This window comes from Solea solea, chromosome 9 (genome assembly GCF_958295425.1).
Source record: "Solea solea chromosome 9, fSolSol10.1, whole genome shotgun sequence".
NCBI lineage: Eukaryota > Metazoa > Chordata > Actinopteri > Pleuronectiformes > Soleidae > Solea > Solea solea.
Genome location: NC_081142.1, coordinates 22,674,505 through 22,695,468, shown reverse-complemented (window position 1 = coordinate 22,695,468; position 20,964 = coordinate 22,674,505). Strand labels below are relative to the sequence as shown.

Sequence of the window (20,964 nt, the reverse complement as noted above, 5' to 3'; positions counted from 1 at the left end):
AAAAATATGACGGTAATTTAACAACAGAGGAGACCAAATAATAACCTAATGATCCCAATAACAAATAAAGAAGAAAGAAGCAGAAATACTGTTAATTACACATTTTTACTGTCAGGATGTTTGGATTTTACAGTTTTATCCGATGAATAGCAGATGGAAATCAATAATATATTTTTTAATAATGAATATTAATATTAGCTAATAATATTAATAGTATCATTGTTACTCTTCATGTATGTGCTAGTTGGATTAAAAATGATATCCCGGTATATTTTGGCTGTGGCTCAGTGTGAGTGTTTGTAAGATTTGAATTGTGGTTCGATTATGTTACGGTTAACGTGTGTGTCATCTATTCTAACACGGCAGGGATGGAAGCTGGATGTGGATGGTTTCAGTGTTACATGAAAATATCTAAGTGTCCTCCTCATCCTCCACTTTCCTTCCTTTTCTTGCTTCCTTCCTTCCTTCCCCCTCAGGCACACACAGCTGTCAGAGGAACACAGACACTGACATGCGCACACACACACACACACACACACACACACACCACATACCAAAACTCACAACATTTGCAACGCTAGCCTCACTCCACACACACACAGCAGCCCCGGGGCTGTGGAGGTGCGATTCCCCCTCCTATCAGACCACCTGCTCCCCGCCTCCCCCCCCTGCTCAACCAGCTGGTTGGCTGCAGGAAGCTAACACACAACCACACTGTGTCACACACAGTTTACTGTCACAGAGTCATTTCTGTGATGACACACACACTAGCAGCTCATGACATTAGCACAGCAATTATTAAATATGATGACAGGGCTCCAGTTTTGACGACGTACAAGATTCTGCTTTTGACTTTCAAAGCCATCAACAACCTCCTCCACATGAACAAACCCGACTTCACTCGCCTCGGTCTAAAATCGCAATATTTAAAGTGGTAGGTAATGGATGGATGATTCTAATGAACAACAACTGCTTTGCAAGTCACTCGTCACTCGTCTGAAAACAAAGTCATGGCGGTTTCATGCAGCCGTGCAGTGATGACTCCGCCCACAAAACAAGATATTTGAGAAACACAGATCAAACATCTTCACGGACCAAACAACTAAAGAAAATAATGCAGAGATGAATCGATAATGAAATGAATCAAAAAGCCGCAGCTTTACAAACGAACGACGTCATTGGTCGTGTGTGAGTGTGTCTGCAGCAGCGCTGCAGTCGCTGCTGACTCGACGCTTTCTGACGACTTCAACACACAGTTGTTGTGTTGTTGTTTTTTTTCCTGTCATGTGACAGCCGTCACCCTTTACACTCCGGGGCGTTAGAAGCATGAGGGATTCATTTGAAACACGCAGGAAGTGCTGAGTACAGTATAACTATAAGTGACAGATGTAGCATGTGCCTTTAAATCAGCACAGCAGAGAGCGAGAGGCTAAGTTAACATGAGCAGTTGTGAGGAGAAAGTGCCTCTTAAAGCTGAAGAGTTCCGGGTTTTTCCTGTAAAAACAGATTCAGTGACTTTACTGTCATTCTTTTTTGGTTCCACAAGGAAGTCGAGAAAATATCCTCACTGATTTCTTTGCTTTACGGAGCAAAAGAAATCATTAAAACTGAATCATTTTGACATTTGAATTGATGAATTAATCAGGAAAACAAGTCCTAGCTGCAACTAACGATTATTATTGTCATAATTGATCAATCTGTCGGTTATTTTCGTGACCTTTTTGAGAAAAAAAGAAAAATGAGAAAACGTTCTCATTTAAGGAGCTGAAAAAACAGGAAGCTTATTGTAATTATTAAAAAATGCATTCAGCCCGATGATCAAAGTAGTTCATTTAATAACCAATGCAGCCATTACTATACACAAATAAATAGTGAGGTTTTAAAATGTGAAGAGTTCTCTTTAACAGGGTCTGCACACACACACACACACAGAGACTGCAGCACAGAGACAGAGAGAATTATGGGAGCAGGAGCAGAACGTGGTGAATGGCACTTTAAAACAGGCAGAGTGATGGAACATCACAGAACCTTCTCATCACGACGGTGCAGCAGAACAGCACCACACCCACTGCTCTATCTCACACACACACAGATGTCCACACAGCTGTCCTCTCAAGGACTCTCATTGACTTAACAAACACTTAACCTTAACCTAACATAACCAGCTCCTCAGAAAGTAGGACCAGGTTTTTGGTCTCCATGAGGTCCAACTGGTCCCGTCAAGGTCAGTGTTTATGGCAGAAAAACGTCAGACGGAGCTAACAAATACAAGAACACACACACACTAATAAAGTGAATGGATCTAATGAAACATTTATAGCCGCTCTGTCCAATTTCAAGCCTCCTTATGTTAAACACACACATACACACACGTCTGGTAATCACGTCTGAAACCTCGTGTAAATCAGCGCTGACCTGACACCTGATGCCTCCAGGAGCCGCTCGAGACGTTCTCCATCAAACCAAAGCAGCCGCAGCACACGTGGCTCCAGAGCTCCATAAAACAAACACACACACACACACTCGTCTCAAAACCGCAGACCTCGACCGAGCAGCAGTGTCACACATGTACGAGTGAACACAGATGTGTGTGTGTGTGTGTGTGGGAGCATCTTTTGTCAACAAACGTTTTACTGAGGGTTTCTGGAGTTCCAACAAATCCGACAGAGTGAGACATCACTGTCAAAGATCCTGGGGCATGGGAATCACTCACTTACAATACGATACGCGACACATGGGCCATGATACCATGTTTATAACTGCATCTCTTTGTTTTCCTTTCCAAAATAAAGGCCCATTATCTGATGAACTCTCACTCTATCATAGAAGACCGTGCGCTCCCTGACGTGTCCTCCTCTTCACTCTGTGACTGTGTGAATCGGGTTTTCCTGAAACACTACGCGCGGCTTGTAATCGAAGACGTTGCCGTGGATTCCTGTCTCTCAGATTTCCCTCCACACCTCGAGGACCAACATTCAGTTTGCTCGTGGTCAGAGATTTAGTGTTATCCTGATTATTTTTCTTTTGGCTTATTTGATGCACGACTGTTGTTGTGTGTGTGTGTGAACACATCATTGTGGAGATTCTGTGCTGCTCAGTTCACACACACACACACACACTTGTGTGACACTGAGGACAGCAGCTGTCCCACTCCACTGCAGAGAGACAGGAAGCTGACACCGGCAACTCGGAGACATCTTGACTCTGTCCCTGTGTCACATGCTACAACACGCCCCGCTCACCTTCTTTCCACCCGGGACTCTCAGGACATACTTCCAACGGCTCTACTCGCCTCGCCTCGGCACGATGCGGCACAGTTTAGGTTGCGTGAAACACGAGTTACACACGAGTGACTAGTGACTTTACACCAGACTCCTGTAGTTGTTGGAGATGAACCCACGTTTTAAGGATTGTTAAGTAGTTTTAACTGATCCACAGTTCGGCGCTGTTCGGCTTGATTTCTGTGTGGGACGTCTCTTCCTGTGACGGCACTCTGGCCAGTCAGTGGTCGGCAGTCTGAACAATCATCGCATAGTACCTACTCAGCACGCTTTTGGAACCTAAAATAGAAAACCAGGTACTATGCTAGTGGAAATGCTACTTAAACCGTGGCATGGCGCAGCGAGGCGAGTAGAGTCGGTGGAAATACGCCATGAGCGAACTCTTCATCTTTTTCTTCCCTCCCCTCGTCCTCGTCACATTAGGCTGCTAAGTATTCCCTGTGTGGCCGTCAGCTGTGAAAATCCAGAGAATTAAAACAAGCACCACAGGCTCAGTCCCTGCCCCCTCCCTCCCTTCTCCCTCCTCCCTCCCTCCCCCCTGAGGACGGACACAGTGGGAATGTCTCTGGAGTGTGTGATTACTGGAGGTCACACATGACAACATCATTATGTGGTCCAACACTAATGTCCTCCTCAGCGGGGGGGACACAGAGAAGACAGTGACATACTGATGTGATGTCAGCAGATTCAATTCTGCATCATGTACTCGAGCTCTTCATTAACCATTTTCAGTCAGGGCTGCAAACAGAGCTTGTGTTGGTAGTCGACAAATCAGTCAATCATTTTCTTGATTAGTCGGCTGCTAATGGCACGAGGAAAGACAGGGAAGACAGCTCCTCCTACACCTTTTTCCCTCGGGGCGTGGGAGTCACAGGATCCACTCACGATACGCGACACATGGTCCACGATACCAATAATAGCACGATTTACATCACGATATAGGTCTAACTGAAGAAAACAAAAATGTTAACGTTAAAAGTGCAGTTTCTCTGTTTATTCACAACATAGAGAAAGGTCAAAGGTCATGAACTGTTCTTCAGCCAGGTCACTTCCACCCCAAGTTTCCCCCCTCGTTCATCTGACATGAAGTAGTGACGGTTTAATTTAGAGTGCCTTCATTTGTTAATTAAAATATCGATATTTAGCCGTATCGATTATCGCATTGTAACAAGGAAGGACGATATTTTAATCACGAAATTTGATATTTTGGCTCACGCCTACTCCACTTTGTTTGTAGTAAATTTTTCAGTCGTATCACTCGTCAAATATTTGATTATTGTAAACTAAAGCTACAACTAAAGATTAATGTGACAATCTGCAGAATTTTTTCTCCATTCAGATTCATTTTTTGGTCCAGAAAATGTCAGAAAATGATGACGTTCTCAGGCGTCTTCTTTTATCTACAAACCAAAATTATTAAATTTCAATGATTTCTTTTAATTTCAATTATTTCTTTGTTATATGGAGTAAAAAAAAAAAATCTGAAAATATAGGCTGGGGACACACTACAAGATTTTTACACACTAGTTGGGGACAGTCGGCAGCAGTTAGTCACTGACCCAACTGCAAACACACACAGCCAACAGCCAACGTGCTAAAAAGGAGGTGGGACACAGGACACAGCATCAGAAGACGACAGGAAGTAGCTGGAATATCTGAACAACGATGCCAAATGTCGACGCCTCCATGACTTCACTCGTCTTTTCTTCTCTGATTTCTCAGAGCAGGTTTGTTGTTCGCGTTTGTTTACCCTACGTCATTCGCGAGAGTTTGCACGAGAGTGTGACGTGTAATAATTGGTCGACGCTAGCGCTGCGACTGACGATTATTTTCACGAGTAATCGTTTGGTCCATAAAATGTGATCAGTGATGGTGAAACCCAGAAATGATGATGTCGAATGTCTTGTTTTTGTCCACAAACCAAAACGATTCACTTCTAATGATTTCTTTGTTTATGTGGAGAAAAGAAATGAAGAAAATATTCACATTTAAGACGTTTTTAATCATGAAAAAAGCGTCAAACCGATTCATCGCTTATCAAAATAGTTGACGCTTCATTTCGTAATCTATTAATAATCAAGTAATTGTCTCAGCTCTAGTCGATGGCAATAAAAAATGCCAAACATGGGCTCCTTCGATTGTTTCGGTGATAAACTGTCAGGTTGTTCCCTGCCTCCGCCTCAGTGTCATCTGAGATTGGCTCCATGAATGTTCTGCTTGAATTGAAGCTGTTGTCAGGAGGATTTCTTAAGTGTTGCTATTTTGTCTCAATTCATCAGCTTTCATTCTTCATCACCACCCCCACTCTCACTCACTCTGATGTACTGCTCTCTGTGTGTGTGTGTGTGTGTGTGTGTGTGTGTGTTCCTGCACCAGTGGTGGTGGAGCCGTAGTCTCTGCAGAGTGGCGTCCACGATCTGGTGGGGTGATGTGGACCTCTCTACACCCACACACTAAAAATAGCTGCAGCAGCAACAGAAGGAGCAGCGGGGTGTTGGAGCACCGGAGGCAGACGCAGCTCGTCCCCGTAGCGTTACCAGGTGTGCGAGCTTTAGCTCTAAAATCCTGCTGTTTTGTGTCTTGACCCGTCCAGCAAACAATGACGTCCCTGCCCTTCATTCAGTGCAGTTTAAATATGACTCGAAGTGTCATAAAATATTTTTAATGTTCAGGATCTACCACACTATGCAAACAGCTTCAGCTTGCTACAGTATGGTACGCATTTGTTTGAGTTTCCATTGGGAATAGTACAAAAATAACCAGCCCCAACCATTTTGGCACCCTTCCCTTGGGGTACCAGAGTGAAATGGTATGGTACAGTCAGGGTGGAGCTAGACTGGCTGGTTTGGCAACAGAAAAATGTCACTCGAGTCTATTCTTGGCGTCTTGTTGAGGCAAAAGGTCAAAAACTCCATCCGTTGTCTGTTGTGTTCGTTGTCACTGTTCGTTGTCGTCGCACCGGTACGTCACACAGCCCCAAACCCGGCCTACCAAGTACAGGTAATGTTCTCCAGTCGAAATGCAAGCCTGGCCATTCCAAACTGTACCGTTTCTGTACCCAAACCAAACCGTACCATGATGGAACCACAGCATAAATTGAGTCTGGAAAGGGTGTATTCATCTCCCACTTCCAAGAGGTGGGTCTAAAATGCCTCTGAACACATTTGGATACACCTACAACCAATCAGACCAATGATCTGGATGACACGATGTGCACAGCGACGAAACAAGTGTCAACAAACGTGCTTGTTGTAGTCTTCTAGGAGTGATGGCTACCTAGCTTTGAAATGGAAGCAACAGCCGATTGGAAAGACAGTGGCTGCCATGTTGGATGTATACAAAAGCTGCTTGACGTCGCTTCTCTGTCGTAACATCGCGGTAAAACCCACTTCTAGTGCACCAGAGGGGGGAAAACTCGTTTGTGATTGGTTCCCTTTATTAGCAGATTCTATCGTTGGCCAAAAGGGCGTCCGTGACAGAGAGGAATCAAATCACTGGGAGATTCTGTAGAACTAGTAGTAATTTGTGCTACAGCCATTTAATTCGCCAACTGTGTCACAGATTGTGTTCTGAGTTCTGTGAAGAAATAAACAGACCCTAACATACCTTTATGGGTAGAAAAACTTAAGGAGGTTCAGAGGTCATATTCAGATTTTATGCTAAAATAATAGGGCAAAATAACAGATATTTACAATGTGTGGACAGTCAAAGTAGAGGATATGAGAAATAAAAAAATTAAAAAAATCGACGGTCCATTTTCTCGATGAGCTGATTTCGTCGTTTGTTTCCCAAACCTCAAAATGTTGACGTCCTCCAACGTCCACAGCGCAACAAAGACACCGTAACACGTTCACATTGAAGAAGCTGAAAAATCCCATTATCAAAGTGTTTGTCAGTCAATCTTTGTAATTGATTAACAATTAGTTGTTGTGGCCCTACACTGAATTGATTTGCTCCGAGGAGAGAGAGAGGGAGGGACCAGTTCAATAATATGCAGATACGGTTACAGAACAGTAAAGGAAAATAGAACTCGGACACATTTATGGAGCTTCGTCTGAAGCACTTGTGCCAGTTATCAAGGTCATGTGGCACAGACGAGCACTTGACTTCCTTTTCCTCTTATTCTTCTACAGAAAAAGACGTACATTCTGAACACTGCTCTCTTTACTAATTAATCACAGCACAGCAACACAACTTCGACGACATTTTCCCCTGGACTTATAGAGACCAACTATCATCACACGTGTCCAACATAATCACGACTCCACAGACGCATCAGAGAAACCAAACACAACGTGTGTGTAAAATAAAGACACCGTTGTGTGTGTGTCTCTCTGTTGTCTGTGAGTTGTTTGGAGCCGCGTGTGTACGTGTGCGTGTGTAGGTGTAATGCAGTGGTTTATGCCAGAGGCTCACGAACACAAAAGCATGGGGAGATGGTCTCCTAGCAACCGTGGCCTTCGCAATTTCATGACCCTCGAGTGCAGCACACGTGTGATGTGTCTGGAAACTGAATTCATGCCATAAACAGTTTTTACTACAGCCGTCAGTCTCACACACGCAGACACACACACACACACACACACCGGCAGTTGTCATGCACAGATGGACGTGAAATTAGTCTTAATGCTGCATCATTACACTCTCTCTGTGTGTGTAAATACAGACTCTGAGCTCAGGGCGACGGTGTGATCCAGTAGTAACCAGAGCGACAACAGAAAGACTGCACGACACCAAGTCCCTGAACTTAGAGCTAAGCAGAGGAAAAGAGCTGCAATCTCAAGGGATTGTGGGTAAAAAATAATAACATTTGATTTGGCAGAGGTTTACACTCCGGATGCAAACCCTCCCGTTTATCCGGGGCTTGGGATGACCGGCACTAGGAGTTACTAACGTTTATTTTCATTCTCGGTTAATCAAGATTAATCATTTTTGTCCAGAAAATGTCAGAAAATGTTGATCAGTGTTTTTCAAAAACCTGTAAATCACGATCCACAAACCACAAATGATTCCATTTTAATGACTTATTTGTTCCACGGAGCAAAGAAACCAGACAATATTCATGTTTAAGAAGCTCAAAAATCTGAAAACGCGTTGTAATTGTACAAAGGAAGTGAAGTGGCCTCATTTCTTCATTATTTTGTGCTGAATGAATGAAATTACACTGAATGGATTCAAGTGACAGTCCTTGTTTCCACAAAAATAAACAAACGAAAGACTGTAAAAAAAAATGAACATAATCCCAAACCGGGGGCTTGACACTCGGGAGGATTGTTGCTCACATACGACAAATGCTTCAGGAGATTATCAGGAGTGTGATGTGTTCACTACAGCAGGGGAATCTCTGGAGTATCTGGAGGATATATAAATTATCCAGTTTTTCGCAGGCTGTTTTTCTCACGTGACATTTTTTGAAGGCTTAGTGAGTAGCAGGCAGGAGATTCTCCAGAGAACCTTCACACATACGGGGAATGTCAGGACTTTAGTACACGGCAGCAGCTCCTGACCACACTGTCCTCCCTGAGGGATTAAAGTAGAGGCCGGCATCACAGGACCAGTCCCTGCTGCCATATAATCTGCAATGAAGTCACAAACTGGGGCTGTTCTTCAGGCCACCCAACCCCCACAACATGGGAGAGGTTAGATATGGGCAATATATATGGATATTATATCTATAACATAACATGAGACGTTTTATTTCTTGCAAGGCCCTGCTAACAGGCCTCCCGACCTGTGCTGTGAAACCACTACAGATGGTCCAGAACATGGCGGCACGCCTGGTCTTCAATCAGCCCAGAAGGCCACATGTCAGCCCTCTGTTCATTGAGCTCCACCGGCTACCACATTCAAATCACTGATGCTGGTAGGGCTGTAAAGTCGATACTCAAATTCTGATAAATCGACTTTTTGCCGTTTAATTTCATACAGTCTATGGTTAATTTGATTTCATCTGGAGGAACGCACCAAGTGCTAATGGGGGTGTTTTCAGAGCACCCCTGTTCCACAGGTAACAGCGTGTCTTCAGAGAACACCCCCCTTGTTTTCAGTATTTTGGATTAGCAGTTGAAATCGCGCTGATATCAACATAGTATAGTATATAGTATATTTTCGTAAATCAAGCGCTATGATATTGCGCAGATTCACGTGATGCAAAAGGCTTTCAGAGCAGAGCTACCAAGAACAGGGAGCGTCCCTGTCTGTCTTCAAGAAGATATTGAAAACCCAGCTCTTCCAAGAGCATCTTCTGTTCTCGCACTTACCCTACCTACTCCCCTGCACTTGGATCCACCTCGGCACTCTCACCCTCTGTCAGTGGATTCCTAGACTACTTCTATGTAGTCGCTTTGGATAAAAGTCTCTGCTAAATGCTTGAATGTAATTGATGAGACAAGATATGGTTTTAGAGGTTTTTTGATATTGTGATGTCTGTGTGACCTTTCCTGGTTTTGATGGCTGTTGCATTGATAATCATTATGGATTGGCCACCACAGCGTCCAGACCTTAACCCCATTGAGAATCTGTGGGACGGACTCTCCCATCATCAATACAAGATCTTGGTGAAAAAGTAATGCAACAACACTGAACGGAAATTAATCCTGTGACACTGCAGAAGCTTATTGAAACAATGCCACAGCGAATAAGTGCCATAATCAAACCTCGAGGCGGTCCAACCAAATATTAGATTAGATTAGATTAGAATATAAGAGTGTGTGACCTCTTTTTTTTGGCCAGGCAGTGTATGAAGCTTAATTGTTTGTGTTATAACAGAAATTGACCATATTTACTACATGTACATATCCTCCGTTTAACATGATTATAAAAATAAATGAAGACACGCTGTTACCTGAGAAACACGGGTGCTCTGAAAACACCCCCATTAGCACTTGGTACTTTCCTCCTGATGAAATTAACCACAGACTGTATGAAATTAACATGGCAATAAATAGAATGTTCTTATGTTGAAGGTTAAAATTTTAACCTAACCTGCAATATCGGTCTCATATCAGAAGTAAAAAAGTTGTATCGGGACATCCCTAAACAGTAGATACTTTAAATAAGAGTGTATTTACGCTGCATTGTCACCCTCAAACACCAGTGTGCAGCTATATATCCCCACACATTGTCTACATCACTCCTAATATCCAGATTATTATTTATTATTTATATTATTTATCGCCCAGCCATCGATTTTGAAAGAGTTTCCTAAATCTTCCAGCCCTAGAAGAAGGTGGAGGTCATAACTAAGTCATGCACAGTGGTTGACTACTAAATAAAAAGAAATGGGTGTTGCTGGTGGTGGTGGTGGGAGGGGTTGTGTTAATTGTGTACAAATCAAAAGTGTCCCCACTCCAGCTTCCTGTCTCGCTCTGCTGCCTTCAACAAACTACAATACCTCCCACCTCCACCACCAGCAACAACAACAAAGCCTGGCCAGGGACGTTTTATTTCCACAAGCTGTCGCTGCCATTGTGAGTCCACCGTGTGTGTGTGTGTGTGTGCGCGTGTGTGTGTGTGTGATCCATGTATAAAGTTGATTAGTTCCTCAGCAGCAGCATGGCTAATTAAAAGTGTCTCCTGCTTGTTAACTCAGAGCACACTCCCCCCTCACAGCCTCCCCACAGAGCTCCATAAATCCTTCCACAGCACAGAGTCTTCACTGACTCACGCTTCATTCATGCATTCATCCTGGCGAACACACACACACTGTATATAAATGGCCACATTTCTAAACGATTGACATTAAATTAATATTTAATATCAGAATTTCCTTTTTTTCCCATTCATCTCCCTTTTATATTTACTCAAGAGAAAAACATTTATTTTGTGCATAAGAAAACACAAAATACCTTTACTTCACACAGCCTGTGGCACTTCTAGGCTGGATGTGTTTCATAATTGAATGGATTAGAATCTGAAACTAAATGAATCGCCAACTATTTGAATAATCGGTTTGAGAACATGTTTACATTCGGGCTGAACAATTTTGAATCAATGTCTAATTGAGATTATTTTGACGGGAATTGCGATTGCTGTGTGATTGGGGCTGAAACAATTGCTCAAATATGATTATTATTATTACTAAATGAATCGTCAACTATTTTGATAGTGGATTTATCCGTTTTTCATTATTAAAACAAGATTTCTGATCGTTTTAGCTTCTTAAATGTGAATATTTTCCAGCTGGACATTTTGGGTTCTCCCTTGCCAAGTACCAGCTAACGTGACATACAGTAGTGTCTTTGCGCCACATAAAAGAGAAATCATTAAAACTGAATAAACTGGGTTTGTGGACAAAATAAAACATTTTGTGAACATCTGTCATTTTGTGTTTTGGGCAACACTGATCGTACATTTTCTGACATTTCTTGGTCCAAACAATGAATGATTCATTGGGGAAAATCATGTGCAGATTAATTAATTCATGATGAAAACAGTCATTAGTTGCAGTCCTAACAATAATAATACCATACCAACCGCGTAGCCATCAGGCGCAACCATTAAAATTGTCATTGTATTCAAACATATTTCTTCAGCCTTGGAGGTTTTAAAAACTAAAACAGAGGGGGCAACTTTTCGATTTTATCTGTTTCAAAACTCTGGGATAGTGTGGCAAAAACAAAATATGTGTGTCTGAGTATTTAACTCATTAAATTAACAATCAAATGCTTGAGAACAAGAAAATAATCAACAGATTCAAGGATGAAGACTACAGTGAGCTTTTTGCATGGTTTGCATACAGAGAAAGAGAAGTTAGAAGTAGCTGAGGTCACATCCATCCCCCGCCCCAACCCCTACCCCCCACTGAACTAATCAATATCCATTCACTGACAACATGAGTCCCCTGTGGTGTTAAAAAAAAAAAAAAAAAACAGCAGTGAGCCCAATCAATGCATCATTTCTGCCTCTAATACCTCTGGACAGAGGGCATCAGCCCATGTGCTACCGCCTAACACGTCTGTATATCAGTATTTTACCCCAAATTCACAAAATAAACAACACACACAGCAGCCAGTGCAGTGTGCGCTGTTATGTAACCTACAGCTGTTTCCACAGTGTGGCTGTTTCAGCTACATGAGCCAACGCTTGTCTATCAGCTTTCAGACATCGTTTACAAAACTGTCCGGAGAAACGTTACCGAGAAACTCTCAGCTGTCAGCTCCCGACTCCAGTCACCAAATAATGTCCAAGTAAGCTAATGTGAAAGTGAACCGGCAAAGCTACGGATACTCCACACTCGGTGTCCTCCAGCCAGGCTCCAGGGATTCTCTGGATTCAGGTGTTTCAATCAGGCTTTGGTTTTCTAGGCCTCGTATCTCCAGTGAAGGACAATCTTCAACAAGGACAATGCTGTTCTTCCAACAGTTTGAAGAAGAGCCTTTTCTATTCCAACATGACTATAAAGACCTGGTTTGACTCTGTAGTTTAGTGTGGAAGAACTTGACGGATCCGCACAAACCACAACCTCGTCCTGCAGCTTTGTTATGAACTGGAACAGAGATTGTGAGCCAGAACCTTTTCGTCATAAATGCTCTACATAGAAACACTTCAAAACCTTGAGGAAAGTCTTCTAAGAAGCTAAGTTATAGCTGTAAAAGAGGGTCCAACTATTCCTGATTCCTCATACATGTGGTCACAGGACGGACAGAGACAGACAGGACATGTGTCTCTGTCCTCAGGACGAGTCAAAAACTATCTTCAACTGTGTTCATTACATTACATGTCATTTAGCAGATGCTTTTATCCAAAGCGACTTACAAGGGAATTGAGTACAATCAGCCAGGGGCGGAGTTGAACTTGCGACCATGATGTCTTTTGCACACAGTGGTCTTAACCACTGAGCCATTCCACCCCCCAACATAGATCAGCTGTTCCCTGGGCATCCTCGTCCCTACCACACCTCCCTCTCTCCTCTGGGGGCCCCCCACAGTCGGCCCTTCAGACATACACATTTTACACAGTAATCCTATTAGAGGGGGAAGAGTGCTCTCGCTCTCCCTCGCTCTCTATCTCAATCTCTTCATCTGTCAATCCCTCTCTCCCCCTCTCTCTCTCCCCCCACCCACTGTCAAAGTCAGTCAATATGCTGCTATCTCCGCTCTCATTCTCACATTGAAATTCAAACAGGCTTCACTGCAGCCACAAGCAAAACTGTGTCCACAGACGTCAGCAGCAGCAGCAGTCATGTGCGTGCGTGTGTGTGTGTGTGTGTGTGTGTGTGTGCGTGATGGACGCCACATGCTGTTCTTACTGTTCTGCTGTTCTCCTTGTCTACAAAGTGCTGTTCTTCTCACATTCTTTTCCCCCTCTTCTCTCTCTCTCTCTCTGTCAGTTTTCAGAGGAGATTTAAAAGACGCTCACATCTTAGTGTGCCTCTGTCCTATGGGTAAAGACTTTCATTGTGAGGAGGCTCCAACAACAAAAGCATTCTCACCCATTGTCACAAACACTGACCTGGGAGTGACCAGCGGGTCTCAGTCCACACAAACCAGGTCAGTAAATCAGAGAGGTATTTGAGAGCAAGGCTGTTCAAGCCCTGTGGAGTGAGTGATAACATTTGAAAATCAATATGGAATCTTCAGGGGAGTCAGAGTCAGGATGTGATTACACCTCTTTGTCCCGGCACTGACGGAGCCAAGTACCAGCATTTAGTATCAGCAGAAGAAGAAGAAGAAGAAGAAGAAGAAGAAAATCATGATCGCACACTTTTTACCCGCAGAATTCTCACATTTCTGTGTCGCTTTGACACTTTGACAGTGGGCGTGACTGATGTTAGGCTCTGACATCCTGACTGACAGCAGGGACCGACTCACAATTAGTCAAGCTGCTGTGTCCAGGTATTACTAATGTTGTGGGGACCTAAACCTGTTTACACAGTCACATTATGGGCACTTGACAAGTCCGCATAACGCAAATTACTACATTTTAAGGTGAAGATATGTTAGGTTAGGTTGAGGTTAGGGTTAGGGTAAGGATTAGGCCAGTAGTAATTGTGGTTAAGGTTGTAGTAAGTCTCCAGGCAATGAATGTAAGTCAATGCAATGTCCCCTCAAGTCATGAATGTCAAACGTGTGTGTGTGTGTGTGTGTGTGTGTGTGTGTGTGTGTGTGTGTGTGTGTGTCAGATGTGCAGCTGTGTGCTGTCGTAAAGATGCACGATGAGGAAGCTGCTTGCGTTGGCATTCAGAGATTAGAAAATGTTCGCATGCCAAATTAGAAAATGATCGCATTCTGAGATTAGAAAACGTTCACATTCAGAGATTAGAAAATGTTCACATTCCGAGATTAATGTTCTCAAAAGTCTTTTCAGTTTTAATAAAAAAAAAAAAAAATGTCAAATGGAGGAAAAAGAAATCAGAAAATATTCACATTTAAGAAGCTGGAAAATCAGAAAGTTTGGATTAATTGTAAAAAAAAAAAAGAAAAAACGCTAAAACAAAATAGTTGACGATTAATTTAGTCATCGATTAATCGAATAATCGTTGCAGCGCTACACTTCTGTAACATCCTATGGTCTTATGAAACCTGTCCTGCCGACACAGGAGGGGGAACTGACTCACACTGACGTCCACACTGTGCTGCATCTGTGACAGAGAAAAGTCAACATGTACAGTGCATTAGTGAGCAGACTCTGTAAAGTGCTGCAGGTGCTTTTATTATCGTTCTTTCTCAATCCACAGAGACTGACTGGGCTGTTTTTCTTTCCCTGAGCCAACAGGTAAAAAAAACTCAAGTGTGTTTTTCCTCTCTTTTTCACAAACATCTTGACAAGCCGCTCTGATGATTAATTAGGAACACATCGCGTGATAAATGGCCTGCATTTACAGCCAAAGCGCTTTTCGGACTGCCTCTTAATAACCCAGTCACACTGATGATCGACGGCTACCACACTCGACACTGCTCAGACCATCAGGAACAGTTTAGCCGCGTGTTCTGCTCAAGTACACTTGTACGTGTACGAGTGGACGTGAGCTCGGGATCCTGGCTCAAGCTTTTTGCCCTACACTTACCATAATGCAGCGTCTTCAGCTCAGGAAGGTTCTTAACAGACTGAAATATGGCATGGAAGTGACAGCCGTGATAAAAGGTAGAATTCTCTCGATACTGTGGGGGAAAATTAGCTTCAATTCCTCCTTTAACAGGGGGTCAGACTGGCAACCCACACTCTCAAATAATTATCTGTCCACGCAAAAGTCCTTTTAAGAACAAGCATATTCAATTTATAGTCCACAATGGATGTAGACCGATCTAATCTGGCCAATATTATTTTAATAAGCAGCATTCAATTTCAGATGGAGCAAAAAAAAGAAAATTGGCTAAATATATGGGCCGTCGGCTAACCCTGATTCCTAAAAATCGGCATCAGCAAAAATTCATATCGTACGACCACTAGTAAATATCAAGATGTCCAGCAGAGGGCGCTGTGAGCACAACTTGGTCAGCATCAATCCATGCCATCTTTGCTATATCAGAAAAAGACAAGTGTGATGTTTTGATCGCACTCCATTTGAGAGTTCAGGGAAAAACCCATGGACGCGCGCAGACATATCCAGAGCTAGCAATGATCGCAATCCTACTGAAAGAACAGCCCCTAACTTTGGAAATTCCAAGTTCTGACTACAAATTGATACGTACCGTACGTTTCGTTGTAAACAATCGTGACACCAAAGCGTTTGACAAAGCAGCGTGCGGAAATATTTCTGGTCCTACACCAAATAATCAGCTGTCAGCGTTGGACACTCTCTCCAAAAATCAAGTTTAAACGCATATATTATGGAAATGCTATGTCTATTACAATAATCCAATCTCAGTGTATTCAAAATGGAGCCTTTATGGAGGAACTTTAATTACCAGGAAGGTACAGTATTTACCCGGGGGAAAGAATTCCTGGTAATCTGAGTGGTTTGCGTTTCCACTGCTCCTCAAAATCCCAGATGTCTTCAAATCTTCTTATAGTCCTGTTTCAGTTTCTTTAGTTTTTCCTGGACTTGTTGCGGCGTGTGCCCCACACATTTAGCCCTGCCAGCTTGTCCACTATTCAGGTATAAACTTGGTCCGTTTGGCTTTGCTGACTCTTTGGCACAAAGCCCTGCCCCATCCCAGGTTCCTGGTCATCTGGAGAGTCCCACGGTACTTCCTTTACACGAGTAAATGAAGTCAAACTAGGTTTGGTCTGTGTCCAAGTCCGATTTTTAGAAATCAGGGCAGATGATAATTGATGTCATCTTTTTAAGCCCATATATTTCAGTGATTTTCTTCTTTCCTCTATCTGATAAAAATATAAATGCTTAATGCTCAAAAAAATAAGACATGAATACATAATACATGAACGAGGTCATCAAAAATCTAATGAACAAAAGCAGCTTTTGGATAGAAAAAAATTGAGTTTTCGTGACTTTAAACTCAAATAGTGGCTCCATTAATCGGCCCAACTGATTATTAACGGGGCTACAGTCTAGTGTTGGTCGTCCATATCATGTGAAGTCTCCAGACAGACGTGCAGCGAGGTAAATAATTCAGTGCTGTTCTGTTTATCATAATTCAGTCTATCAAACTCCAGGTCTGAGAGGAGAACAAGCCTCCACCTTCATCACAAGCTCACCAAGAACACCTGACCTCCTTATGTCCTCCAGCACAGCAGAACATGCTGGAGACAACGTCAGTGTATGTGGCAGCAGCTTTAATGGCTCCGGCACGATGATATGAATATTTCAACCATGTGCTACTGGCACAACACGCAGCCTCGGAGCCCCACCCAACAGCTGGGATCAAATGTCAAGCTGGCTGCCAGACATGGAGACGTGTGCAGTGTGTGTGTGTGTGTGTGTGTGTGTGTGTGTGCGGCCGTCATGTTTGAGTTGACGGTGACGGATTTGAGTTTGACACTGATCTGCTCATTCCCTTTATTCTGGTGAAAGAGAACTCTTTTACTTGTGGCCTGGTTCTTCCCAATTACATGTGAGAAAAGTGGTGAGACACTTTAACGTCTTTAACGCTGCTAAAGTGCACAGAGACGTTATTTAACAAAGGAAATGACCTGTTTCAGGGATTTAATATTTAGTTTATACTTTTAAACAATAGTTTGAAATAGGGTTCAATTGTCTTCTGTGTCTCCATCAGGCAAAACCTGATTTTCTTTTCTTTCTCGAAATCAAAACGACCAAATCCTACACAACTGCCGTGACGTTACGCGACACCATCACAAACAAACTAGTGACTTGTAAAGCAGTTCACTGAAAACAAATGGTTCACAAGTCACGAATCACTCGTTTGAAAACGAAGTCACAGCAGTTTCATGCATCCGTGCGGTGATGACTCCGCCCATATTGAGTAGGTACTATTTTTTTAGTGGAAAAGCCACCTAAGCCGTGCCGTGGCGAGGCAAAGCAAGCTGGGACCATAGTGGAAAAGGGCCGTGAGTCGTTTTTATTATTATTTGTTATCATTACACAGTTATATTTTATCAGATGGAGGGGAAAAAAAGAAAATTGGCATCAATAATCGGCCATTGGCTGCCCTGATTTCTTAAAATCTCTTAAATTTACACGAGTTAATTTCTTTTTAATAAAAAAAGCACAACATTTGTGTAAAGACACAGTTATTATTCTGTATGGACGCCATCGTCAACTGTCTCATCACTTATCAATTATGACTGTGAAGACGGCGCTTTTTCACCAAACCAGTGGGAATACAGGGAAATAAGCCTGTTGCAAACACACCGGTGTGTGTGTGTGTGTGTGTGTGTGTGTTTAAAGCTCCAGAGGCCACAGGGCAAACCTTGCGCTACGGTGATTTACATGAGGCAACAACAAGACCTGCAACACACATTTAACAGCCATCAATTATTAAAGGCCCAGTCTTCAGAGCAGGTTTTTGCTGAAGGGGGAGAAACTGCCATTGTCTGTACAGTGTGTTCCTTAAAGGGAGGAGACGTCACTTTAAAATCTCATTATTCTCATCTACCGCGACCACAGAGCTTAAATAAGAGGAGGGGAACGCCTGTTGTCTACAGCCTGCAGGTCCATGTGGGTCCCATAAGAGTTGATATTAAGGCTGACAATCAGGGTCCCAAGCGGGTTTGTCCGTGGTTTCCACCCGTGTTTGTCTACATGGGCTTCACATGTAATTTGCCAAATCTGAAAAAGTCAAATCTGATACCGTTCAGAAAGCCTAAATGAGAGGAAATGTCTGGTTACAGCACGGTAATAACACCAGCTAAGTTGACTTGAGTCTTGAACGGATATCTGTATCGGTGCATACTCAAGGTTATGGTGATCGGTATCGTATCGGACCCAAGTCACAATCGCAACTGGCGCAAGTGGCAGCCTTCTTGGAATCCGATCTCGAGGTTGCTCTGACTTTCCAAGTTAGATAATCCAACTTGAGGAGGCTTCCCAGTTGAGGGAATGCCCCCCTTTACTCAGAAAATTCTAATTTCCAACTACAGCAATCCATGCAATCCCTTCAACAACATTCCAACATCCATCTAGTCTGGATATTTCCAACTTTCCACAATGCAACAAAAACATAAAAAATATGTTAATTTCACTACTGGAGATAACAGGAACAGCCAAACGCCCGATCCATCAGCAGAAATCATCAAAAAGCCCTATATTATGCAACCGTTAACTTTAAGACTCAATTTTGAGCTTCTGCCTCGAGATTCACTTTAGGTCGATATAGTTTCGGATTCAGACTTCTTTCTTTTTCTTCATTTTTATTAGTGGTTAACTTGACTCTTGAGTGCGTTCTCAAGTTGTTTCCTTGGTTAAGCTGCACGTTTACAGCTCTTTGTCCTGCAGTATTAAAAATGTAGAACCACGAGAAACTCTCAGTTCAACACAAGTTGCACTTCTCAAGTGTTTGAACCTGCACCTGCACCACAATCAGTGTGTGTGTGTGTGTGTGTGTGTGTGTGAAGCTCTTAAAAATGAATATTTTTGTGGTCACTGTGTTCATAGGAGGATGATATTAGAGCCGAACTTTACACGGAGGATTACTGATTCAAAAATGGCTGTCAGGTTATGAGATGTCAAGAACGCGGACTCTCCGGGAAGCACTTTTAGCGTAAACGTGAGGGATTTGTAAGGGAATTTGGTTTCACGGACGGCTGAAGAGCTTTTGAGGCGATGCCGTGCGTTCACACGGAGATGGTAGAGGAGGAGGAGGAGGAGGAGGTGGACCCGGGATGATGGTTCCACACTTCTCCATTTCGAGTGTCTCCTCTCATGGGAGGCGCCTCCATCCATCACGAGATGCTGCGAGGCGAGGATGCGTGAGGATAACCGGCCGCGCCGCGCCGAGCGTCCGCCGATGAAAGGCTTATCTGAGGCGGCGCTGTTAGCATCGCCGTCCCGCTACACGAGCAGGTTATAGCTGCATTCCAGCAAAGAGACTGAGATTCAGACCGACAGGTGCAACAGCATCCTCCTCCTCCTCCTCCTCCTCCTCCAGCCTCCTTCTACCGCTGCTGCCACCTTCACCAACGTCCGGGGGAGAAAAAACGCCCAAACCAACAACCACAAACACACACACTTACACATTTTCTGCTCATTTTATAAACGTTATTCAAGCGCGTGAGCGAGTACACAGAGCACAGCAGCTAGCTTCAAAAATCATTTAAAAAAAATAAAATAAAAGCTTCTCCGGCACAGCGAGCAGCAGAAGCGCGGTTAGCCTCGCTGCTGAGCCGGCGCTGCCTCTGCCTCTGCCTGCTCTGCTCCCGCGGTGACACCGGAGAGGCAGCAGCGGGCAGGAGAAGCAGCCTCAGCGGCTGGAGTCGCACTCACCTCTCGGCCATGTTCCCGTCGCTGCTGACAATCCGCTCACGGTAAATCCCACTGCGTGTCTCCCATGATTGCCCAAATTGCGGTCGCCGCAGTCAACGAGTCACCCGCTGCCAGACCAGCGTGAAGCTACCGGTGATGGCGAACGCCACTTCCGGTCATTGCCTTCACAATAAAAGACCCTCACTTTTTTGACTGAGCGGGGTCCACGTTAACTTTAATTTACTTATAAAATCTTAACACATATGTATGAGATACAATACTTACACGCTAATGAAACATGAAATTGGTGGCTTGAAAACTCCATATTTGCAAATATAAATTGTATTTATCTAATAAAATCTACATGTCATCTACAAATATTTATTATTCCATAATATATGATAATATCAAACATAAAATCTTAACAAATATTTACGTGATACAATACTTACACTCTAATAAAACATGAAAATGTGTTTGAAAATAAATTAGTAGCTTAATTACTAGACGATATGGGCAGCCCGTGGCCAAGTGGAAAGGGAACTTGACATGTAACCGGAGTCGCCAGTTGAAATCCCCACCTGGCCAAAAAGGGCTGCGGTACCCCTGAGCAAGATACCCAACCCCCAATGCTCCCCGGGCGCTACTCAGTGTGGCAGCCCACTGCTCCTAATTCTAGGATGGGTCAAATGCAGAGGAATATTTTCCCTAAGGGGTTTAATAAAATAAAATTCTTCTTTATATAAATATGCAGATCTTATATTTACTTTCATCATATTAGGCAATTTCTTGACCGTTTTTGAAGCATGGCTTTCTGCATGGGTTTAATATGGTCTTGTATCTGAATAATCAATGAAAAATTATATTTTATTCTTTATGGTAACAGTTACGTCAGAAAATAGAGGGTCAGTCAGCAGA

At 43.2% G+C, this 20,964-nt stretch overlaps 1 protein-coding gene across 1 annotated transcript in view; it reads right to left on the bottom strand.

Annotated features, from left to right (window-relative positions):
• The window catches only part of arhgap39 (Rho GTPase activating protein 39), a 77,962-nt gene extending 57,757 nt beyond the window's left edge, over positions 1–20,205 (bottom strand). Inside the window, exon 1 of the mRNA XM_058637854.1 lies at positions 20,068–20,205. Within this exon, the coding sequence (XP_058493837.1) occupies positions 20,068–20,078 (11 nt within the window). The 5' untranslated portion in view covers positions 20,079–20,205. The remainder of the gene's footprint in view (positions 1–20,067) is intronic.
• Between the last annotated feature and the right edge of the window lie 759 nt (positions 20,206–20,964).